Source organism: Neoarius graeffei, chromosome 13 (assembly GCF_027579695.1).
Source record: "Neoarius graeffei isolate fNeoGra1 chromosome 13, fNeoGra1.pri, whole genome shotgun sequence".
Classification (NCBI taxonomy): domain Eukaryota; kingdom Metazoa; phylum Chordata; class Actinopteri; order Siluriformes; family Ariidae; genus Neoarius; species Neoarius graeffei.
In genome coordinates this window covers 74,411,607-74,437,656 of record NC_083581.1, presented here as the reverse complement: position 1 = coordinate 74,437,656, position 26,050 = coordinate 74,411,607, and the positions used below count along the sequence as shown (strand labels likewise).

The 26,050-nt window shown below is 42.7% G+C and overlaps 1 protein-coding gene across 1 annotated transcript in view; it reads left to right on the top strand.

Annotated features, from left to right (window-relative positions):
• Positions 1 to 5,514: 5,514 nt before the first annotated feature.
• The window catches only part of LOC132896285 (hormonally up-regulated neu tumor-associated kinase homolog), a 53,127-nt gene continuing 32,591 nt past the window's right edge, over positions 5,515 to 26,050 (top strand). The window contains exons 1-2 of the mRNA XM_060937023.1: positions 5,515 to 5,943; positions 16,686 to 16,978. Of these exons, the coding sequence (XP_060793006.1) occupies positions 5,719 to 5,943; positions 16,686 to 16,978 (518 nt within the window). The 5' untranslated portion in view covers positions 5,515 to 5,718. The remainder of the gene's footprint in view (positions 5,944 to 16,685; positions 16,979 to 26,050) is intronic.

Here is a 26,050-nt window from a genome sequence, read left to right as displayed (position 1 = left end):
TAATTGAACCTAATGGTGATTTTTTTCAAAGATGAATGCTATAAGTATATGCTCAATGAAGCAATGTAGAGTTTTTATTCCCTATTTGTAGTACTCAGAAAGGGACTGGTAGACAGGCCTGAGAGGAGTTACTAATCTACTAATCCAATGTTTTTGGGAAGTGGGAGGAAGACATCAAGCCCACATGGACACTCAGTGCGTTTACATGTACATAGAGAAAATCGAATTTCTGCCATAGCTCGACTGAAACCGAAGTTCTAAGTGCCATGGAAACACCTTAGCTCGGCTGAAATCGAACCGAACTGGATTTCTCGTAATCGAGCTACGCGACCTAGATTATGCGATTGTAGCTGAGCTACTTAGTGCATGTAAACCCTATCGAGCTACGTAGTCGAGCTACTTACTTCAGCACCGCCCCTTCCAGAAGTGAGGAGTGACAAGACCACAAGCGGGAAACACAACAGCCTTGGTCGGCATGACAACAGTAGTAGAAACGTGCACTTCTGGAGCAATGAGGAGACAGAGTTCATGCTCATTCAGCTTAAGGAGTTGAATATATACACACACACACATATATATATATATATATATATATATATATATATATATATATATATATATATATATATCGATGTTGTTGTCCTCGTCATCATTCTTCTTGTGAACACGGAACTGATAACTTTGTTTATACGCTTGAATAGCTCTTCTTCATGACGACAACCGGAAGTGTACCAACACGATGGGGCGTGTAGCGCCCCCTGTGGCTCTGGTGCACAATGTACCTCACACAATAGCTCGATTTCCTTGTGTGCATGTAGGATTGGATTTCTCTGGCACCCCTGCTGGGACCCTTAGCTCGATTACCGACAGTAGCTCGATTTGGATGTGCATGTAAACGCACTGAGTGTTACTCCTTTTCGACCAACAGGGGAGCAGATTCTTGAACCAGTTCCGTTCAGGATTCTTTGAATCTTGGTGTCAGCTTGTGAACCATCCCATGTTTTCGCTAGTTTTGTTTATGGGGGAAGCCATGACCGAAAGGTTAGAGAAGCAGCTTTGGGACCAAAAGGTCACTGGTTTGGTGCTTCTGCACAGAATTGATGAATGGCTTCCTCCTTGTGTAATACAGTTTCAGGTTGCATTTCTGGATGAAGCAGCGAACTTTGTTAAGTAACAGCAATTTTCTGAAGTACTCCAAAGGCCATGTGGCTATATTTGTCAAATTAGCATGACAGTTTTTCAGGCAGTGCTGCCTGAGATCTCAAAGGTCACGCACTTTCAACAGTGGTTTCTGACCTCGCCCTTTACTCACTGAGATTTCTCCGAATTTCCTGAATCTTTTCACAATATTATGTTCTGTAGATTTTGAAAGACTTAAATTCTCTGCAGTCTTGCATTGAGAAATGTTCTTTTTGAATTGACTAACAATTCTCTCAGAAATTTTGGCACAAAGCAGTGAGCCACGCCCCATCCTTGCTTGCAAAGACTGAGCCTTCGGTGCTGCTCCTTTTATACCCAATCACGATAGCATTTAACCTACTTATTGTGGAATCTTCCAAAGTGGTGTTACTTGAATATCCTAAAAACTTTTCAGCTTTATTTTGCCTCTATCCCAACTTTTTTTGAATGTGTCCCACGCATCAAATTCTAACATCATTTATATTTACAAAATACAATTAAGTTGGTCAGGGCAGCACAATGGTATAGTGGTTAGCACTGTCGCCTCACAGCAAGAAGATTCTGGGTTCAAGCCCCGTGGCCAGCGAGGGCCTTTCTGTGTGGAGTTTGCATGTTGTCTGCGTGGGTTTCCTCCGGGTGCTCCGGTTTTCTCCAAAGACATGCAGGTTAGGTTAATTGGTGGCTCTAAATTGACCGTAGGTGTGAGTGTGAATGGTTGTTTGTCTCTGTGTGTCAGCCCTGCAATGATCTGGCAACTTGTCCAGGGTGTACCCTGCCTCTCGCCCATAGTCAGCTGGGATAGGCTCCAGCTTGCCCACGACCCTGTGCAGGATAAGCGGTTACGGATGATGGATGGAATTAAGTTGGTCAGTAAAACTACTGAAACAATTTTCTTTGTACATTTGTCAGTTAAATAAAGGTTCACGCGAATTAACAAATCACATATTTTTGTTTTTATTGCCTTTTGGAAAATATCCCAACTTTTCTGGAAATGGGGTTAGTAGAATATCCAGATGTTTAATATGTGTTTTTATACATATCCGGATTTGCATCAAAAGCTAAATCAATTGTTCCTTGGCCCATGGCCCACCTTTCCTCAAAATTTCATCAAAATCAATTCACTGGTTTTTATGTTGCACTGGGAACAGGCAGACAAACAAACAAACAAAACAAAACAAAACAAATAAGTGGCAAAAACAACTGCAATAATCAAAATCTTGGGCGTCACCTAGAAGAGGACTGGTTTCCCTTTAGGTTAGTCTTATAATTCTTCCTTTTCAAATATGAGATAGTATCTCAATTCATCCATCCATTATCCATAACCGCTTATCCTGTGCAGGGTCGCAGGCAAGCTGGAGCCTATCCCAGCTGACTATGGGTGAGAGGTGGGGTACACCCTGGACAAGTCGCCAGATCATAGAGACAAACAACCATTCATACTCACATTCACACCTACGGTCAATTTAGAGCCACCAATTATCCTAACCTGCATGTCTTTGGACTGTGGGGGAAACCGGAGCACCCGGAAGAAACCCACAGAGACACGAGGAGAACATGCAAACTCCATACAGAAAGACCCCCGTCAGCCACAGGGCTCAAACCCAGAATCTTCTTGCTGTGAGGCGACAGTCCTAACGACTACGCCACCATGCTGCCTATCTCAATTCAATTCACTTTTATTTATATAGCTTTTAATTTTAACAATAGACATTACAGAAATGTAGATCTGTAATGCACAAGCCAAAAGGTAACAGTGGCAAGGAACAACTCCCTGAGATGAGATGAGGAAGAAAAGGAAATCACCCTCATCTGGATGACGTCAGGATTGTAAATCTTTACAGTATACAGGTGTAGAAGGGTGAAGAGAAAGGATGTTCAGGAGCAGATTGTAAATATGAGTCCTTGGATGAGCACAGGATGGTCTATCTTTTGTTCTTAGTGACAAAATATTCTTCAGTATCCAGGTGATAATATCCACTGGGGCAAAGGAATAAACTGCTTTTAAGTTTTTTCCCCTGTCACTGTCACCTCAGGTTTGCTTATAAACATCTACTGTATATATTATACGAGATTGAAATTAGAGAATATCATCATCAATGTGGCCTCAGCCGAGCTATACGCCTGGTGGCTCAGTCATCACGATTGTTGATGCACGATGTTAGTTCAGAGAGACTCTGAGCCCCAGTGTCCCTCATTAGTGTGTCTAGAAAGGTGGCTGGAGGGCAACCCCTCCTCAGATGATCATGGGTTGGGCGGCACAGCATCAACTGGCTTGTGGGAAGGTCAGGGTGGTGATAGCAATGTCCAACAAGGCCAAGCCTCCTGTAGAAAATCTTGTCCGGGATGTCACCATACAACTCCAAATTGGTGATATGGCCTCTCCGGTTGATGTTAAGTACCCTAGGAAGCATGTGCATGTAGGTGCCATTTAGGGATTTCTCCAGTGCAATTGTGAGGGTCCAGCCCTCACAGCCATAAAGCAAAACAGATTCGACAGTAGCTGAGAAGAAGCAAAGCTTTAGCTGTCTAAATAGAGTCGATCGCAAGAAATGGTGAAACAGCGTCCTTAACGTGGAACCGTACAGCAGTTTTTATAGTATTGGCTCTGATCACTGTGTTGTTGTTATGAGGACACGCCTAAATCTGTGGTCTCCCAAGTGACTCCCTGCCAGTAAACAGCACTACGACTGGAAATTATTGTCTTTGAATCCTGACCTGTAAACAAGATACACCAGGGAAGTACGAAATAGTGGGGCGGCACGGTGGTGTAGTGGTTAGCGCTGTCGCCTCACAGCAAGAAGGTCCGGGTTCGAGCCCCGTGGCCGGCGAGGGCCTTTCTGTGTGGAGTTTGCATGTTCTCCCCGTGTCCGCGTGGGTTTCCTCCGGGTGCTCCGGTTTCCCCCACAGTCCAAAGACATGCAGGTTAGGTTAACTGGTGACTCTAAATTGACCGTAGGTGTGAATGTGAGTGTGAATGGTTGTCTGTGTCTATGTGTCAGCCCTGTGATGACCTGGCGACTTGTCCAGGGTGTACCCCGCCTTTCGCCCATAGTCCGCTGGGATAGGCTCCAGCTCGCCTGCGACCCTGTAGAAGGATAAAGCGGCTACAGATGATGAGATGAGTACGAAATAGTTTCCAATTACTTGAAGTTGAGGAGGAAGACCCCTCTGAAAGATACGAAAGGTTCGTCGATGCTCACATCAATGCAGCTGAGAAATGGGTACCTAAAAGGACAAGGACAGCTTCCACAAAACTCTTACGTCATCCTGAAATATCTTCTGCAATGCAAAGGGTTAATGCCGCTCAAGCTTCATTTGCATTTGCAATTAGAGAATAGACTGTACAATAAAGATTATATTATATTATACTACCTTGATTTTCTGTAGTTAATTAGGTCGTTAGTGTATCACTGACATTTCGAACCGAGTCTAGTTTTTGAGATCGCATAATACAGAAAATACCTTTTAAAAAATACTGATAAAATGTTTTCTGTTTCTAATTGGAAGTATATATCTATGTAATTTTAGCACTGTGGTTAAAGAATATTTACCCAAACAACAAATTACAGTATATCCTCAGGATCAGCCATCCAAAAGGAACATTTTCTGAGCTTCGGGGTACTTTTAAGATCTTGATGTTTTTATCTTGACAGGCAAAGTGCAATTGTGTTTGCTTTTTGTCATTCTAAGTGGTTCTGCTTCGCTGAAGACCATTCGAGAACCAAGAACTGTTGTTATCGTTGGCTTCAGCAGTGAGCAGAAGTTAGTGAGCTATGTCCCGTGTGCGCTTAAAACGTCTCAGATCAAAACACATTACAGTTCAGTGTGTCAAATCTGGACGGCTCAACTTCAAAGTCAGCGTAGTCCCTACTGTGAGAGAGAGAGAGAGAGAGAGAGAGAGGCAGCAACAACTGAAGAACAAGACAAGTGATGGAAGGTGAAAGTTGAATAAGAGGTGAAGATTATTTTTATCAGAATAGAAAGGATTGTGCCAGCTGTCTCTGACAATGTGTGTGAATATTTTGTGTTGGTGTGTGTGTGTGTGTGTGTGTGTGTGTGTGTGTGCAGGGGTTATTATGGTGTTGTATGTCCTCTCTTCACTGGCTGACTGCACCTGAGACCAGATACAGTTAATTATCCACCACACACACACACACACACACACACACTAGGGGTGCATGAAGCAACCAGACTGACAGAAGAACCTTCCCCTGGAGGGACACAAGTAAAGAATTGTGAGAAGAACGACAGACAGAGAGAAAGAGAGAGAGAGAGAGAGAGCGAGAGAGATCTGGAGCACAAACTAAAGAACTGATCCTCAACATTAAAGCATCTAGAGAAGGCAGTGTTTCATACAGAAAACATCACATCAACATTTAGGAGTGAATTACAAAGGAACAGATAACAAACATCAACAGAAGAATGCAAGAACTCACAGGAAATCCAGATCACACATCCGTGTCGTTCCTCACCTGCTTCCTCCATCTCACTTCATCGTCTCAGTAGCCGTGAACCGACGGCTCAGGAACAGGTGGCACCATGCCCACTCCGGTCAAGTCGTCTCTAGACGGTATGGCATGTGACCCAGGGGAGCTGGAGCAGGTGGAGCGGGCAGTCCCAGCAGGTTTTGGGAAAGTGCCCCGAGACTTGGTGAGAAACTTCCCACATACTAAACGTGTGGGCAGCTACCTGGTGGGCAAAATGATCAACAAAGGCTCTTTTGCTAAGGTGATGGAGGGGATGCATATTAGCACGGGAGAGAAGGTGAGACCAACACACACACACAGACACTGCTGTCAATCAATGGAATAACATCACATGCTAAAACGTGCCAGTCAGTACTACGTTGAAGGACCGTCATCCATATTTTATGCTGTTTCTCAGTTTACGGTGTGTGTGATAGTCTCCCATCAAGCCTGCGATATGGTCATAGATGAAAAGTGGCTGCACCGTCGTACGGTACAATATAACAGCACTGTTTAATATAAAAATCAAAAGTAGTTTTTTGACTCAATGATATAAAAAGAATGGTGATTGCTAAATTTAAAAAAAAATCGGACATAAAAATATATATTTTTTTATTTTAACCTCTACTTTCAAAGATAACCATAGGATCAAGTTGGAGATGCAGCAACAACAAGACAGAGATTTCTAAATACATTTCTGCTTTCTTTTCAACAGTAATATGTTTGTTCATGTGACTGATCAGGCTTCCTGTTAGTTTCATATAAAAGGTATTAACATTATGATTAAATAAAATGAATAAAGTGGATTGTTTTATGGAATTCCAACTTACTATCATCAGGCTAACAGAACTACATTATGGACTAGAGATTTCCCAAATTAAAGCATGTCGGTGGTACGTCATTCCAGAGCTTTAGTATGACTTTAGAAATTTTAATATTAGATTTGTCTACTGTTTTTGAATTCATTCTTTTTTATCCCCCCAGCATATAATTCAGGGGGATAAAGCTATAGCTCTGTCCCTCTGTAAACATTTTAGTTTCCTGAGCATAACTCAAAAACTATTAGGATTTTTTTTTTTTACGAAACCTGACAGTTATGTTAAGTGGCTAGAGAAGTTGTGCCTTTTGAGATTTTGGGATTCCTGTGATTTTAATTTTTTCCATATTTCCACGGCAACCAATTCAATGCAGGAAAATCTGGAGTGGGGTTTCATGTGGGGGCTGAGGGGATAGGTCATCTCTTGATGACTCTTGTTGTTGTTGTTGTTGTTGTTATTATTATTATTATTTGTAATGAAAAAGTTATTTGTAGTATAGAACAGTGTTGTAGTCGAGTCACTAAACCTCAAGTCCGAGTCCAGTCTCGAGTCCCCGGTGTTCAAGTCCGAGTCATTAAAAAAATTTCGGGTCGAGTCCGAGTCCAACACTCCAACCGCACCATTTGATGGTGTCTGTTTCAGCACCATTAATATTAGTTTGTTCCTGAACATGGCGTATGAACAGGTGAATGTGCTTCTCTTTGTCAGGGAGTGCGAAGTATTCTGTCAGAGACGGTTGGGAGATGGATGTAAGTGCAGAAGGTGTGTTTATTTATACAAGTGAAGACGGTAAACAATCTAGAATGGCAGGCAAAATCGTAAAATGGTGAAACAGGCGATAGGTCGAGTGACGCACAAACAGGCTATCGTAGACTCGGCAGAATCAAAGACGAGAAACAGGAAATCAGGGATCAGGAAACCAAACAAGGAAATAAGGCTCGGTAATGTATCAGCAATGCAACTCAATACTTCGCAAAGTAAGTGTGTTTTCACAGTTTTTATATCGGCACGCTGACTGCACCTTAATCCTGTGCAAGTGCAAGTCGTTTACGGAGCACGTGCGAGAGTCCGCTTGGTGCACGCGCTGTCGAGAGCGCGCCCAAGAGTCTATCTGATGCATGCACCACGGTGCACAAGTGTGACACTTGCACAAAATTAGTACAAACATTAATGTAGATATAAATATCTTATGCCAAATTATTATGGCATGTTACAAAAAATAAAGAAAAAAATCAGAGTCCTCGTCGCCAATTTACAAGTCCGAATGCAGTTAATGTATGAGTCCAAGTCCAAGTCTGAGTCATCAGTGCTCAAGTCCAAGTTGAGTCACGAGTCCTTAAAATTAGAGCATGAGTCAGACTCGAGTACTACAAGCCTGGTATAGAATAGAAGAGGATCATTAACTCGTACGCCTTAATGATACTCAGTTAATTAGCAGTATAATTGTTGCATTTGTATCAGGAGGTAAGAAGGGAATAAATAACTAGACACTCAATTGATACGTTTATCAATTTCACAATGTGTAATCTCCTGATAAATAGATGCTGCGTGATATATTTCTTTTTATCTTGCCGAAATGTTTTTTTCTTGAGCGAACTCAAAAGTCCCCTCAAGTTGAGCAGATACACAATTGTCACAAAAAAAGCATTTTCAGGTTGACTGAATTCTCCATTTGCAATAAAATGCAACACTTTTTAATGCTTTATTTATTAACTATCAGGATCATTTTTACATGGTGTGGCACAGTGAGCACTGAAATAACTAAATAAAAACTGAGTTGATGGCAAAAAAAAAACCCTTATAGCAAAGTATATTTGGAATTTATCCATCCATCCATCCATTATCTGTAAAGCGCTTATCCTGTGCAAGGTCATGGGCAAACCAGAGTCTTTCCCAGCTGACTATGGGCGAGAGGCGGGGTACACCCTGGACAAGTCACCAGATCATTGCAGGGCTGAAACATAGGCCCTGTCCACACGGCAACGGATTCAGGTGACTCCGATACAATTGCTTATCGTTTAGGCCTGGCGTCCACATGGCACCGGCGTTTTGGGTGCCCAAAACGCAATCTTTGTTTGGAAAGAGTGGAAAGATCTGGCAACGTTGCCGTTGTGAAGTCGTCTGGATGAGTAGAACGGATTTGTTTACGATGACGTCACAACCACATGACTGTGAGTGCTTCACGCCAGGTAGAAGTGTAACGAACTCGATGCGAGTTGTCAACAAATCCTATAACTTGGTTCATGAAACGCGCTTACAAAATATTTTCACTGTGAATATTTATTGTGTAATGGTGCAAAGTGAGAGAGAGAGAGAGAGAGAGAGAGACTCTGCCCTTAGGGCAGAGTCAATTCCGCCAGCAAAAATAGGGAAAAAAAGGAGCGATCTCACCTCATCAGATGTTGGTTTAAGTCCTACAATACATTCCTCAAAAAGGGCGTAGAAGAGCAAATTAATCCATCAACGTGTAGCATTCAATTTATTCCGGACCATTAAAGACGCCGCCTTCCGCGTAGAATCATACGTCATCCTCGCCGCCATATTGGATAGGACAAAGCGGAGAATAAAGATTCATGTGCTGCGTTTAACTGTACCAACAGGTTTACCATCCAAATGAGATCACATGGGATTACCTTTCACAGGTGAGAAACAACAAATTAATCCATCAACGTGTAGCATTCAATTTATTCCGGACCATTAAAGACGCCGCCTTCCGTGTAGAATCATACGTCATCCTCGCCGCCATATTGGATAGGTCAAAGCGGAGAATAAAGATTAGCTGTGTTTAACTGTACCAACAGGTTTGCCGTCCAAACGAGATCACATGGGATTACCTTTCACAGGTGAGACTGGAAAAATTATTTTCATTGTATTTGGTCATTATAATGTAATTTTACGAACAGATTTTTCTGACTTTGTGGCTAATATGAAGTCTCGCGCATAATAGTTTATGCGCATGCGTCCTTACTTCTTCTATTGTTCTGGTGTCTCTGAAGGGACCGTCTTACAGCGCCCCTAGAGGTGTGGCATGTGTATTGCATCGTTTTCAGCAAGCGTTGCGTTGCCATATGGACCTGATATTTTACTGATCATTGCCCATTTGGACGCGATATATTTTTAAATAACATCTCGTTGCCGTTGTCGTGTGGATGTAGCCATAGATACAGACAACCATTCACACTCACATTCACACCTACAGTCAATTTAGAGCCACCAGTTAACCTAACCTGCATGTCTTTGGACTGTGGGGGAAACCGGAGCACCCGGAGAAAACCCACACAGACAAGGGGAGAACATGCAAACTTGAGATGTCCGAGGCCGAGAATCCATTGGCCACTGGGCTCAAACCCAGAACCTTCTTGCTGTTAGGAGACTGTGCTAACCACTACAACACCATGCTGCCCCACAGTTGGAATATAGATCAACATAAAAATATTGGAGTAACAAATTTTCATGAAAATGAAAATTATACACAAGTCCTCCTAAATTAAATTATGTCATATATTGTACAAACAATCTGATTTGCTACAACTTACAAAAGGTACTTTAAGGTGGCTTTGAGTCACATCCTATGGCGTATAGGGGATTAAATGAGACCTGCTGTTCAGGCTGCATCATGCGTTATTTTATCACATTACCATAGCAACACAATTCAAAATAGCACTTTAACATCATGAATATATTAACATCAAGCTGGCCATATATGAACAAAAGAAAGAATCTGATCTATAAGGCAGTTTGAAAAGATTGGTTTATAATCCCCACTTCCTGTTGCAGGGTGGTGTAGTGGTTAGCGCTGTCGCCTCACAGCAAGAAGGTCCTGGGTTTGAGCCCTGTGGCCGGCGAGGGCCTTTCTGTGCGGAGTTTGCATGTTCTCCCCGCGTCCGTGTGGGGTTCCTCCGGGTGCTCCGATTTCCCCCAAAGACATGCAGGTTAGGTTAACTGGTGACTCTAAATTGAGCGTAGGTGTGAATGTGAGTGTGAATGGTTGTCTGTGTCTATGTGTCAGCCCTGTGATGACCTGGCGACTTGTCCAGGGTGTACCCTGCCTTTCGCCCGTAGTCAGCTGGGATAGGCTCCAGCTTGCCTGCGACCCTGTAGAATAGGATAAAGCGGCTAGAAATGATGAGATGAGATGAGACTTCCTGTTGCCAGATGTGGGAATGACAATGAATCACTAATCTCATGTCTATGTAACTACAGTCCTCTCATTTATATGCATATGAACTTTTGACCCACAATGTAGAGTGCAATTATGGCACACTTTGTTTGTATGGTGTGACATATTAAACTGGTCATGTTGCCATGGTAACATCGTTGAAGCTTCCCAAGAATTCCTTTGAAATGTAGCAAGACTATATTGACATTGGGCTTACCAAGTTTGGTAAGAATCTGATGAAACTTCTAAGAGGAATGTTGAAGAATTTGGATTATACGTACACCTCACTTCCTGTGCCCAGTTGGTAGCACTATGATAATGAATCACTTGTGTTATGTCGATCTAAACTATTGGCATGATTTAATACACTGTACAGTGGGGCAAAAAAGTATTTAGTCAGTCACCAATTGTGCAAGTTCTCCCACTTAAAAAGATGAGCGAGGCCTGTAATTTTCATCATAGGTACACTTCAACTATGAGAGACAAAATGAGAAAAAAAAAATCCAGAAAATCACAGTGTCTGATTTTTAAAGAATTTATTTGCAATTTATGCTGGAAAATAAGTATTTGGTCAATAACAAAAGTTCATCTCAGTACTTTGTTATATACCCTTTGTTGGCAATGACAGAGGTCAAACGTTTTCTGTAAGTCTTCACAAGGTTTTCACACACTGTTGCTGGTATTTTGGCCCATTCCTCCATGCAGATCTCCTCTAGAGCAGTGATGTTTTGGGGCTGTCGCTGGGCAACACGGACTTTCAACTCCCTCCAAAGATTTTCTATGGGGTTGAGATCTGGAGATTGGCTAGGCCACTCCAGGACCTTGAAATGCTTCTTACGAAGCCACTCCTTCGTTGCCCGGGCGGTGTGTTTGGGATCATTGTCATGCTGAAAGACCCAGCCACGTTTCATCTTCAATGCCCTTGCTGATGGAAGGAGGTTTTCACTCAAAATCTCACGATACATGGCCCCATTCATTCTTTCCTTTACACGGATCAGTCGTCCTGGTCCCTTTGCAGAAAAACAGCCCCAAAGCATAATGTTTCCACCCCATGCTTCACAGTAGGTATGGTGTTCTTTGGATGCAACTCAGCATTCTTTCTCCTCCAAACACAACAAGTTGAGTTTTTACCAAAAAGTTCTATTTTGGTTTCATCTGACCATATGACATTCTCCCAATCCTCTTCTGGATCATCCAGATGCTCTCTAGCAAACTTCAGACGGGCCTGGTCATGCACTGGCTTAAGCAGGGGGACACATCTGGCACTGCAGGATTTGAGTCCCTGGCGGCGTAGTGTGTTACTGATGGTAGCCTTTGTTACTTTGGTCCCAGCTCTCTGCAGGTCATTCACTAGGTCCCCCCGTGTGGTTCTGGGATTTTTGCTCACCGTTCTTGTGATCATTTTGACCCCACGGGGTGAGATCTTGCGTGGAGCCCCAGATCGAGGGAGATTATCAGTGGTCTTGTATGTCTTCCATTTTCTAATAATTGCTCCCACAGTTGATTTCTTCACACCAAGCTGCTTACCTATTGCAGATTCAGTCTTCCCAGCCTGGTGCAGGTCTACAGTTTTGTTTCTGGTGTCCTTTGACAGCTCTTTGGTCTTGGCCATAGTGGAGTTTGGAGTGTGACTGTTTGAGGTTGTGGACAGGTGTCTTTTATACTGATAACGAGTTCAAACAGGTGCCATTAATACAGGTAATGAGTGGAGGACAGAGGAGCCTCTTAAAGAAGAAGTTGCAGGTCTGTGAGAGCCAGAAATCTTGCTTGTTTGTAGGTGACCAAATACTTATTTTACCGAGGAATTTACCAATTAATTCATTAAAAATCCTACAATGTGATTTCCTGGATTCTTTCCCCCATTCTGTCTCTCATAGTTGAAGTGTACCTATGATGAAAATTACAGGACTCTCTCATCTTTTTAAGTGGGAGAACTTGCACAATTGGTGGCTGACTAAATACTTTTTTGCCCCACTGTACATGTGAACTCTCAACCACATCACACAACATAAAGTGGAACTATGCCTCACTGTATATGATATATGGGGTTAAAAATATTTCAAAATTAAGCAAATGGTGTGTAAAGAATTACTCATACTCATTATCTCTAGCCGCTTTATCCTTCTACAGGGTCGCAGGCAAGCTGGAGCCTATCCCAGCTGACTACGGGCGAAAGGCGGGGTACACCCTGGACAAGTCGCCAGGTCATCACAGGGCTGACACATAGACACAGACAACCATTCACACTCACATTCACACCTACGGTCAATTTAGAGTCACCAGTTAACCTAACCTGCATGTCTTTGGACTGTGGGGGAAACCAGAGCACCCGGAGGAAACCCACGTGGACACGGGGAGAACATGCAAACTCCACACAGAAAGGCCCTCGCCAGCCACGGGGCTCGAACCCGGACCTTCTTGCTGTGAGGCAACAGCACTAACCACTACACCACCGTGCCGCCCCTCCTGAGATGTTTTATTTTATTTTGTCTTCCTCAGGGTAGTAAAACTCACTTTTGCTGTGAACACTGTCATGACCGCTATCCATGCTATAAAATTAATGCTATTCTCCTGAGAAATGCTGGCAAAAATTCTTAGATTTTTGATAATCTTATAAATAAATCTTATAAAAAAAGATAAATGTTGACAAAAAATGCTACTATGTTTGTTGTTGTTGTGAATGAGCGAGTCGCCAGAAGTCCATAACTGGGGTCCGTAACTGGGGTCCATATCATAGGATACAGACCTGCTCGCCAGCCAATCAGAATGCAGGATTTGATGGAAACCGCACCGTGAATAAAATAAAAGACATTATGTTATATACGAAGGAAAGGAAACGCAGGACCAAACTGATAAATATGGGCGCTCAGCGAGCACCTCGGTGTGATCAGCTGTTCGTTTAGCGACAGAATGATGGAATTGTCAGTGCACGCTCAAAGGTAAACCTGTAGATGGCAGTAATGCAACGCTGTGGATGCCAGCTGCTGTAAAACCCAAAAGAAGAAGAAGAAGGTAAACCTGCGCATGCGCACACGGACTTCCTCTGTCTGCTTGACTGCGCGAAGGGAGCGATTTCATGCACATTATTTGCTTTAATCCCCTCAAATTAAATAACTTCCTCACCACAGGATGACCTGATGTTTTTTAGATATTGCAGAAATAAACATATATCACAATGACTGCATTTCAGAGGGAACTAAATTTCACTGATTTTATGAAATCGAAAAGCCGTCTTGCTTTAAATGGAATATTAAACCATGCCTTTTTTAAAAATATAATACATCGAAATGATTCTCTTAAACTAATTTGCCTGCATATCCAAATTTTTAGCATGTAAAACTTATAGTAGAAGTTTTTCGAGCTTTGGCAAAATTAGCTTTGTACCTCATTTCACTATTTACATATATCTACAGGGAAATAAATGGATAACTGCATGGTTAACAATTTGATCGCAAGAGCATTCAGGTGTTCAAGTGCCTGTGTTTTGGTGGTGGCACTTATCCTTAAGCTGTTTTTTTTTCTTCCCCCTGTTATTTTAAAATTTCAAAATAGCCAGGTAGTTCTATCAAAATTGCTGACTAGACATCTCATCTCATTATCTGTAGCCGCTTTATCCTGTTCTACAGGGTCGCAGGCAAGCTGGAGCCTATCCCAGCTGACTATGGGCGAAAGGTGGGGTACACCCTGGACAAGTCGCCAGGTCATCGCAGGGCTGACACATAGACACAGACAACCATTCACACTCACATTCACACCTACGGTCAATTTAGAGTCACCAGTTAACCTAACCTGCATGTCTTTGGACTGTGGGGGAAACCGGAGCACCCAGAGGAAACCCACGCGGACACGGGGAGAACATGCAAACTCCGCACAGAAAGGCCCTCGCCGGCCACGGGGCTCGAACCCGGACCTTCTTGCTGTGAGGCGACAGCGCTAACCACTACACCACCGTGCCACCCTGACTATACATTTAAAAACAAATTATTTTATTTATTTATTTTAGGGCACACTGTTATTGGAGCCTAGCTCTGTTGTGTGACCCCCACTTTTTTTTTTAAATTATGTGTTTATTTATTGTATCTGAAGTGGAAGCTTAATAAAATTTAAAAAATAAAATAAAAAAAAACATGACAATAACTAAATAGGATTTGAATTTTAATTCAATGCTATATTTTAGGGAATGGTTTTATGGTCATTTATATGGTAATGGGGATAAAGTAGCTTTGAGAAGATCTATAGTTTATGCACGTTAGATGGCGACCCAGTAAATTGGAAAATTTAGCCAGTTTGCTAAACAGCTATCAATTCTAGACTGGTGTTCCTTATAATAAATTAATTGTGTTCCAAATGAAATGTAAAATATAATTTTAACGGCACTATTGAACAGCACTAAGTAAGTGTGTGTGTGTGTGTGTGTGTGTGTGTGTGTGTGTGTGTAACTAAAATGAGAATGCTATGTCTCCTCGGCTTGGTGACCAACTCTTTCTAGGGTCACTGAATCTGGTCAGTTTTATCCATGTGTATGTGGATATCTGTGTATCCAGCTCTAGTTTGGGTCACTGAGTCCGTTCTTACCACTTTGTTTAGCTTCTGAAGTTACTATAGCGATGACCAAGTGTCTGATTAAATATCATGCATCAACTCAGTCCTGCCATGTGGGCCTCTTTCCCCATCGCTGCTCAGTGTCCATCATTAGATCACACAAACAGTGACACAAATGGATAACAGGATGGTGGAGTCATCACAATTTAACATTTAAACAAGTGAACTGAATCTTTTGAGGCTTGGACAGGGTGGTTTGCTCTGGAGAAGATGTCTTTGATATCTTTTGAGGCTGTGTTTGTACTTTCCCCAATGACTACGTCAACTCCACTTTCACACTTAGATACATTTAACTATATGCAGTTATTTGTCCAAAGCTACTTACAAATGAGGCAGAATCCAATCCAAGCACAGATCTGTTAAAGAAGTTAACGGCTATATAAACTTTAAACTCAAAAATACAGCGCAGAGTGCTTTACAGTGGAGGCAAAGATCAACCAGTAATATGATTTGAAAATAAATTTAGAAAATCAATTAACAATAGTCATCAGTCACCTAAACAGGTAACAGCATAGATGAACCAGTGTTGTAGTCGGGTCACTAAACCTCGAGTCTGAGTCCAGTCTCGAGTCCCCAGTGTTCAAGTCCAAGTCATTAAAGAAAATTTCGAGTTAAGTCCAAGAACAAGACTCCAACCGCACCATGTGACAGTGGCTGTTGCTGCCTTTATGTGAAAGCGTCTCTGCTACTGTGTCAGACTAACGTTCCTGCTCGACTGCCCCATTTTAGTGAACAGGCTACAGATAAAAAAGCTTGTTCATTGCTCAGCAAGCCCCGCCCACTATCAACAGGGCAAATAACATGAGAGAGGGTTAACATTAGCTAGTTCATCGCTCAGCAAGCAAGCCCCGTCCACTATCAACAGAGCAATGAACATAGCGTGTCAGTTCCTTCTCTGGGTGGAGTCTTACCAAATAATGATTGAAGTTCGAGGTTGTCCCCATTGTCTCCTCGATAGTTCTTCTATATATGGAACACATAGCAGTGCATTTTTTCCCACTGCATGAGAAGTCTGTATAAGCAAAGCAGATAATCCTAGAGGTGTTCTCTCCAGGCATTTTAGCGCCATTAACGTTAGTTTGTTCCTGAACATGATGTATGAACAGGTGAATGTGAATTCTCTTGCACAAAATTAGTACAAAAATTAATGTAGATCTAAATATCTTATGCCAAATTATTATGGCATGTTAGAAAAAATAAAGAAAAAATCAGAATCCTCGTCTCCAGTTTATGAGTCTGAATGCAGTTAATGCACGAGTCTAAGTCTGAGTCATCAATGCTCAAGTCCAAGTCGAGTCACGAGTCGTTAAAATTAGGGCACGAGTCAGACTCAAGTACTACAAACCTGAGATGAACACACCTAGAGTGATGTATACACACACTCGTGTTTATGTTCGCCAATCAGAAGAAATTATATGTACAATTTCTACATTTGATTGACTTGTCTTGATGTCTCCTCAGGTGGCCATTAAAGTAATCGATAAGAAGAAAGCACGGCAGGATGCGTATGTGTTGAAAAATATGAAACGTGAGTCGAGGATCCACCAGATGATCCGTCACCCCAACATCGTCCTTCTGCTGGAGACCCTGGAGACCGAGAACTGCTACTACATGGCCATGGAACTGTGCACCGGAGGAGACCTGATGGACAGAATCTGTGAACGCAAGCGTCTGGAGGAGAGGGAGGTCCGCCGATACACGCGGCAAATCCTGTCCGCTGTCAATCATCTGCATACACATGGTATAGTGCACAGGTAATGGAAGTGAGGGTTCCTGTGCACCAAACTGAGCTTTTTTATTTTTATTTGCTCGCTTAATTTTCTAAGTAGAGTGGGTTGTATCTGGGAGTTGCCCATACAAAACAAACAAACAATGACTTAACCCAGAGTTTTATCTAACCTACAGTTGTGGTCAGAAGTTTTCATACACTCATCCTAGACATGAAGGTTTTGGCTGATATCAAAGTCAGAGTCCTTCCTGTGCCAGCACCTGAAATTCCCAGGCAGTCTCCCATCCAAGTACTAACCAGGCACATTGGGCATCGCTGATCTCCGTTTCTCTAGCTCTTTGCCTCTCACCTATAACTACAAGAGTTTAACTCCCTTCTCACATCTGTATTGTGGCATGCCTTGGCTGATGGCAGTAGGTACTATTTTTATGATGGTCTTTGGGATGACCCAACCACTAGTAGAACTCACAATCTCCCGTTCGAGACACACACATGCTAACCATTTGGACAACTTTGCAGTGTGTTGGCTGATATGGCACACCTTATATGAAGTTAAATGTCCTTTAGCAAGTTTCTTCTTGACCAGACACTTTTGGTAGCCATCAACAAACTTCTGGCAGAATTCTGGTTGGATATTTGACCACTCTTCTTGGCAGAATTAGTAGACTTCACTTTAATTTGTTGATTTCCTGGCACAGACCTGACTTTTAAGCACAATCCACATGTTTTCAATATGTGGTCAGGACTTTGTGACTTTACAAAAGCTTAATGTTTGCCTGCTTTATCCATTCACCAACCAGCTTTGATGAGTTTGGGGTGACTGTCTTGTTATAACACCCAATTGTGTCTAAGTTTCAGCCATCTAGCTGATAGTTTGAGGTTCTGTTGAAGAATTCTGAGGTAGTCCTCCTTCTTCATTATTCTATCCACTTTGTTGACCCACGCTTAACAGTTTCTTAACAAGGTTCTTGAGCTTGAATGCCTCACCTTTACTCCTCCAAACATATCTAGTCAAGTTTATTTGTATAGCACTTTTAACAATAAACATTGTCGCAAAGCAGCTTTACAGAGTTTGAACGACTTAAAACATGAGCTAATTTTATCCCTAATCTATCCCCAATGAGCAAGCCTGTGGCGATGGTGGCAAGGAAAAACTCCCTCAGATGACATGAGGAAGAAACCTCGAGAGGAACCAGATTCAAAAGGGAACCCATCCTCATTTGGGCAACAACAGACAGCATGACTATAACATTAACAGTTTTAACATGCAGACAGTTTCGTTGATGTTATAACTCTTCATTGATGGAAACTTGAGTGCAAAACTGTTCATGACAACTGCAGTCCTAAAGTTAGCAAGTCAACTGTAGTCCTCAGCCATAAAAGCATTACTGTAAGAGTCCAGAGCGTCCTCCAGGTGTGACTTTCAACTGTCCTCATGGGGCCGTCCTCCACAGGAGTGATGCGATGAGACTCCAACCAGACACAGGGCACCAGGATGGATCAAGCAGGTCCGAGGAGCAGAAGAGGTCAGCATCTCGATCCCAGGACCGACATGTAACTCAGAGGGACAGATTTGGGGAGAGGGAAGAGGGAGAGAAAACACAGGTTGTTAGGTGTATGCCCAATGTCACCTGAATAAGTGTAGGCAACAGGTGTCAATGTCTAAAAATAACACAAGTATTAAGTCTGTGTGGTAGGCTCGCAGAGACGAGAGTCCTGACATCAGGCATAATACACAACAATGGCATGTTAATATGGTTAAAAAATATCATGACCTGCTCTGGCTGGATGCTTGATTGGGTGATGGGTGCACACTCCTCAGCAATGAGACAGTTGGAATTATAGATCAGAGTCAGTGCAGGCAGATGCAGATGGGACCCTTAGGGCTGGCCAAGACAATTCAGTTACATTTCACCGGGTCTGGGACATGCGACAGAATGTCAGACGGCCGATTCCCTGCAGGTTACAAGAGCTAGTCGAGGTCTCCACCCTCTCCACCAAAAGATTTCCTGTTGACTCCATGTAACTCAGAGGGACAGATTTGGGGAGAGAATCTCTGGTCTTTATGGACAAATAACTCAATCTTTGTCTTATCCAACCATAAAACTTTCCTACAGGTTTTTTTCTTTGTCCATGTAGTCAACTGCAAACTTTTGTGAGCTTGAAGGCGTCAATTTTGGAGAAGGGGCTTCTTTCTTAGATGGCAGCCTCTCAGTCCATGGTGATGGAAAACTCACTTGATTGTAGACAGTGACACTGGTGTTCCAGCAACTTCCAGTTCATGGCAGGTTGGTGCCTTGATGGTTCCTGGATTGTTCTTGACCACCTGAACCCATTTCCTCTCAGCTGAGGCTGACAGTTTGGGTCTTCTTCTGGACTTTGGCAAAGTGGCTACAGCCCCCAATAACAACAAACCCTTTTTATGTTGGCACAGAGAAGCTACCAGCTGTAGTCAATCATGATCAATAACAGGAAGTTTAGAGGCCTTGGCTTTGACATGTAAAAAGACGTTTTGTAAGTTTCAGCATGATTGAATTAATAATTGAAGCATCTGACATTGTGTTGATTTCAGAAAACCCAAAATAAATTAAAATGTGTTCACCAAATTATTGGTTTCTTTTCTATTAAAGATGTACTTAAGTTGTTGTACAATCATTCTTCCCCAGAAAAAAGATCAGTTCAAAGAAATCATTGAAAGCCTAATACTGCCGTGCCATTCATTTCCATGACGAGTGTACTGTACCGTATATAACCTTCTGACCACAACTGTATAACAGAAATGGCAAAGCACATTTAGAAAAAAGGGAACAGCCAAAGTGATACACAAACTTCACAAGCAACCTATAACACGGGTAAAAACAAAGCAAGAGCAATTAATCGAACAGAAAAAGGGGACACAAATTAAATACAATGAAGGTTTCTCAGGAATATAAGCATGGTCATACATTCATGTGATTATGGAGCACAAATGCACATGTATATGTAAATAAATGTGTAATATCCTGGAAAAAACCTTCACGTGACAACATTTTAGTGTTTTCTAATATATTGCTGGGTTTCAGTCATGTGACTTTTCTTAGTGGAAAGTTTTACCGGAAGTGAAATAGCTGGAGGTCTAAACGGCTGCTGTAGTGCAAACAACTAGCGATAACTTATCAGAGTACGCTCATAATCTAGAAGCCACTGCTGGCTTTAGATATATCCAGAAGATTGCTGTGTGCAATGGAAACGACCCCTACAGTCTGGGAAAGAAGGATTTGTCATACGATCTCGAAAACTACCCTTCAGTCGAGTTCCCCGACATCTCGAACTATCTGGTGTTGCAGACGTCCTTCTACACCGCAAAACAGATGAAAGTGTGGAAGAGTATGGAGACTTACTGTACAACTTTTTTGCATGTGGCTGGGTAAAGGATCTCGTTATCAAGTCACTGCCGAATGAATCCTGGATTGTTTTTGCCCGTGTAAGTGTGTTTTTTAAAGCTTTTCGATTGCATCTTTACAACGAAGCGCTGTAAGTTGAAGTGTAAACAAACAACAGTTGGCTTGATTCTCACTTGTGTTGGCTCTTATCTCTCAGCTAAATCATTCACAAAGATCATCAGGAACCCCTTTAAAGACCTGGATCTTAGTTAAACAAGACGGAGAAGCGATCACGGCGCATTGTAACTGTACGGCTGGGGAAGAATTTTGTCGCGACCTTCATGCATATGGACTTTGTGAGGAGTAAACAAAGAAACAGTTGGGGACTTTAGCACTTTGTGACTAAAAAAAAGTACCGTAAAATAACAACACATAGCAAGAAAAGTACTTGGAAAACACTAAGGCCAGAGCTGAGAGGGAAATACAAACCTTTCACCAAGTGATCACTGCAAACTCGAGCATGCTTCGACTCGGCTCCCTTCGATTTCAGTCAGAGGTTCGAAAGTCACCTTTCTCCACGTCTTTTTGTGAAATCCTGTGTTCGTTCACCCTTTTTTATTAGTTCACGGGGAACCCTGAAGAAACTTTTCACGGTTTGATCGATTCAAACAACCTAAAACAACGCAAGCGTAAGGCATTTTTCATGCGAGCAATGAACCTTCTCCGTACAAATGCTTTGTCAACTGAGCTTTGGTAGACCACCAGCTAAAGTTTTGAATAACTAATGAGGTGGATGTGACGTCACGTCAAACCCAGCAATACAGTATACAATACAAAACTACAGGTTTTCCTGAACAGAAATGTTTCTCATATGCTCAAATCCAAGTGAGATTCAAGCAGGACCAAAAGTAAAAAAAGAAGAAAATGGCCTTTTCAGTTTACAGCCAGTATCTGATTATAAACTAAAACTTATTCAGCTTATGACTAGAGCACCAACAACTTCATCACTGTGTGAGAAAATCGCACTTACACTTACTATAACTAGCAAGGTTTTAGACATCTTAGCTACACTGACTGTTTTTACTCTAATATTTGTTAAAATGGCTCCTTACACTGGGTCAGAGTAGGTTATCGGCAGAAAAACCCAATTTTGTTTGTGAGAGTTCAGCCACAGTGACTTTTTAAAGGGTTTCCCAGACTGCCACACAGGTAATGAGTAGCAATGGGTTTTACACATGCCTCTTTTCCACCAAATCAGTTCCAGGGCTGGTTCGGAGCCAGTGCTGGTGCTGGTTCACAACTCGTTCAACTCGCGAGCCAGCTGAGAACCAGTTTGCTTTTCCATAGCTCGCGGTGCTAAGAGAAGCCACGTCATTACGTCGCTGTATACGTCAGTTACGTCGCTACGTTTGCATAAACTGTGGCGCAAATATCAAAGCAAAAACAACACGGAAGAAGCAGCAGCAGCAACAACAACAATAATAATGGCTGACTTCGCGTTTGTACAGCTGCTGCTTCTTGTCGCTTAAAAATGGCGATCTTTCGCGGTCTTGTTATTGTTGTTGGTCTTAACAACTCCGCCCCCCCACTGACATAAGCGGTTCTTTCCTCTGGCCCAGCAGAGAGTTGGTGCTAGCCTGGAACCGGTTTTTCTGGCCCCAGAGCCAGTTCTTTGTCAGTGGAAACAGAAAACCCGGTTCCAAACTAAGCACTGGCCCCGAACCAGCCCTGGAACTGCTTTGGTGGAAAAGGGGCATCAGAGAAGCTGTGTGTGTGTGTGTGTGTGTGTGTGTGTGTGTGTGTGTGTGTGTGTGTGTGTTCAGGAGCCTGATTTTTAAATTACAAAGCTTCAGCGTGGGACTCCATTAGTGAGAAAGTCTGTGAATGATGTGCTAACCAAAGCAGAAATTAGGTCATTGAGAGGCAAATGTATTCCCACTCTCAAGCCCTGTGGATCAGTAACACACACACACACACACACACACACACACACAGACACAGACACGTGCACTCAGTTCAGAGGTCCAAGCTGAGACCAAATCATCTCATCCTCACCTCCAAGCCAAGTCTGAAGTCCCTAATTCTTTGTGTGCAACCACGTGACAAAAGTGTGATGTATGCATCCACGGCCATGTTGTATGATCTACAAATCCAAAATGTCATCTCATGCGAACAAGAACTATGATGCATCTCGGACTTTCTCAAATTATGATTCTCTGGGGTCCTCTGCCAAGTGGAGATTCAGAGAAAAAGTTGAAATTTGTGGCTCTGAACTGATTATGGTAAAGCCGTTCGATTATACAGAGGATTTTGCCTCATTACCAGCGATTGAATTTCTTGATATCAGTGTGAACTATTTCTCATCTCATCTCATTATCTCTAGCCGCTTTATCCTTCTACAGGGTCGCAGGCAAGCTGGAGCCTATCCCAGCTGACTACGGGCGAAAGGCGGGGTACACCCTGGACAAGTCGCCAGGTCATCACAGGGCTGACACATAGACACAGACAACCATTCACACTCACATTCACACCTACGGTCAATTTAGAGTCACCAGTTAACCTAACCTGCATGTCTTTGGACTGTGGGGGAAACCGGAGCACCCAGAGGAAACCCACGCGGACATGGGGAGAACATGCAAACTCCACACAGAAAGGCCCTCACCGGCCACGGGGCTCGAACCCAGGACCTTCTTGCTGTGAGGCGACAGCGCTAACCACTACACCACCGTGCCGCCCGTGAACTATTTCATTCTACAAAAAGAAAAAAAAAAAGAAAAAGTGCATCGCTAATATCTCACCTGGCAAAGCTGACCCACATTGTTCTCTTTGTCTATCCGAACTCGCTAAGGTTTGCGCTGCTTCTAATCTGGCTTTCTTGGCAGATCTTTCATTTATCCTGTTGCTTCTTGATACTGCAAGATGAGTTTTTGTCTTGATCTTAGCACAGTGGTGTGGTGGTTAGCACTGTCGCCTCACAGCAAGAAGGTCCGGGTTCGAGCCCCGTGGCCGACGAGGGCCTTTCTGTGCGGAGTTTGCATGTTCTCCCCGTGTCCGCGTGGGTTTCCTCCGGGTGCTCCGGTTTCCCCCACAGTCCAAAGACATGCAGGTTAGGTTAACTGGTGACTCTAAATTGACCGTAGGTGTGAATGTGAGTGTGAATGGTTGTCTGTGTCTATGTGTCAGCCCTGTGATGACCTGGCGACTTGTCCAGGGTGTACCCCGCCTTTCGCCCGTAGTCAGCTGGGATAGGCTCCAGCTTGCCTGCGACCCTGTAGAACAGGATAAAGCGGCTAGAGATAATGAGATGAGATGAGATGAGGTTTGCCAGCACTCCTGCAAGGTGAGAAGCAGTGTGTTCGCATTAAAGCTCAAAAGTTCAATTTAATCAGCAGAAAACACAGCTTTAATTAAATGAACTCTTCCCAGATATAAAGTGGTCACCACACACCCACACGGGTGTAATTAGCTTTTTCCTGAGTTAAGTCCTTACAAGGGATGTTTTTGAACCATAGTGTACACACGGTGTTCTCTGGACAGTTCTTCATCTGTTTTGTCACTGGTTTTAATTATTTTTGGAATTCTGAAGAACCGTTTCTCTGTCACGAGTCACATTATTACTGCAATTATATCCTGCACACAAAGTCGGCATTGTCTTTCTTCAAAGGCAATGAAATCAAAAGAAAATCATGAAGCATTGCAGCAGCTCACATGTAAAGCACCGCTATCTTGGTTGTTGTTATCATCCAAAATGGCGGACTTCTGGTTCAGAAAATAAGCATGACGTCACTTGCACACAAAAAATTTGCTACTCTGGTCAAGTCAAAGTACAGGAATTTATCTAGTCTATTTGCACATGACAGAAATATACAAAATTCAGTAGAAGTTGAGTTTTGTGTCATAGATAAACAATAAGCAAGAATTTGCACATCTCTGTGATATAAATGATACAACTACCCACTGTGTTCTATGGAAATGACTACATCTGTAAATCTGTACACTCGGTGGAGTGGGTCTATCTATCTATCTATCTATCTATCTATCTATCTATCTATCTATCTATCTATCTATCTATCTATCTATCTATCTATCTATCTATCTATCTATCAGTCAAATGCGTGATTCCACAATTATGGTCCCATTCAGCGTTTGTAGCTCTTAAAAATGAAAACTTATTTTTAAATCATTTTACAATGTTTAATCTAAGAAAACATTTTGCTCTCTTTAACAAGGTTAAATGCACTTTTTAGTGTAGAATTAGCAAATGCATCAAACATTGTTCACAAGCATCCATACTGATGACATGAGAACATTAAAAGACTTCTAATCATTTATTTAATTTATTTTATTTTATTTATAAAGCATATTTATATGTAGTATTCTAAAGTGCTTGACAAAATACTATAAAAGATACAATGAAGTAAATATATATATATATATATATATATATATGGGGCGGCACGGTGGTGTAGTGGTTAGCGCTGTCGCCTCACAGCAAGAAGGTCCTGGGTTCGAGCCCCGGGGTCGGCGAGGGCCTTTCTGTGTGGAGTTTGCATGTTCTCCCCGTGTCCGCGTGGGTTTCCTCCGGGTGCTCCGGTTTCCCCCACAGTCCAAAGACATGCAGGTTAGGTTAACTGGTGACTCTAAATTGACCGTAGGTGTGAATGTGAGTGTGAATGGTTGTCTGTGTCTATGTGTCAGCCCTGTGATGACCTGGCGACTTGTCCAGGGTGTACCCCGCCTTTCGCCCGTAGTCAGCTGGGATAGGCTCCAGCTTGCCTGCGACCCTGTAGAAGGATAAAGCGGCTAGAGATAATGAGATGAGATGAGATATATATATATATACACACACACACAGTCCTGTTTTGTTGCATTACAGGCTGGAATTAAAATGGATTTTTGGAGGGTTAGCACCATTTGATTTACACAACATGCCGACCACTTTAAAGGTGCAAATTGTCTCTTTATTGTGACACAAACAATAATCTCATCTCATTATCTCTAGCCACTTTATCCTGTTCTACAGGGTCGCAGGCAAGCTGGAGCCTATCCCAGCTGACTACGGGCGAAAGGCGGGGTACACCCTGGACAAGTCGCCAGGTCATCACAGGGCTGACACATAGACACAGACAACCATTCACACTCACATTCACACCTACACTCAATTTAGAGTCACCAGTTAACCTAACCTGCATGTCTTTGGACTGTGGGGGAAACCGGAGCACCTGGAGGAAACCCACGTGGACACGGGGAGAACATGCAAACTCCACACAGAAAGCCCCTCGCCAGCCACGGGGCTCGAACCCGGACCTTCTTGCTGTAAGGTGACAGCGCTAACCACTACACCACCATGCTGCCCTACAAACAATAATTATGATGAAAACCCCCCCAGAAATCTGGAGTGTGCATAGGTATTCACCCCCTTTCGTATGAAACCCCTAAATAAGAGCTGGTCCAACCAATTCACTTCTTCATAAGTCACATAATTAGTTGATTAAGATCCACCTGTGTCCAATCAAAGTGTCACATGATCTGTCACATGATGTCTGTATAAATCAACCTGTTCTGGAAGGACCCTGACTCTGCTACACTACTAAGCAAGCAACATGAAAACCAAGGAGCCTCCAAACAGGTCACAGACAAAGTTGTGGAGAAGTATAGATCAGGGTTGGGTTATAAAAAATATCCCAAACTTTGAATATCCCACAGAGCTCCATTAAATCCATTATAGCAAAATG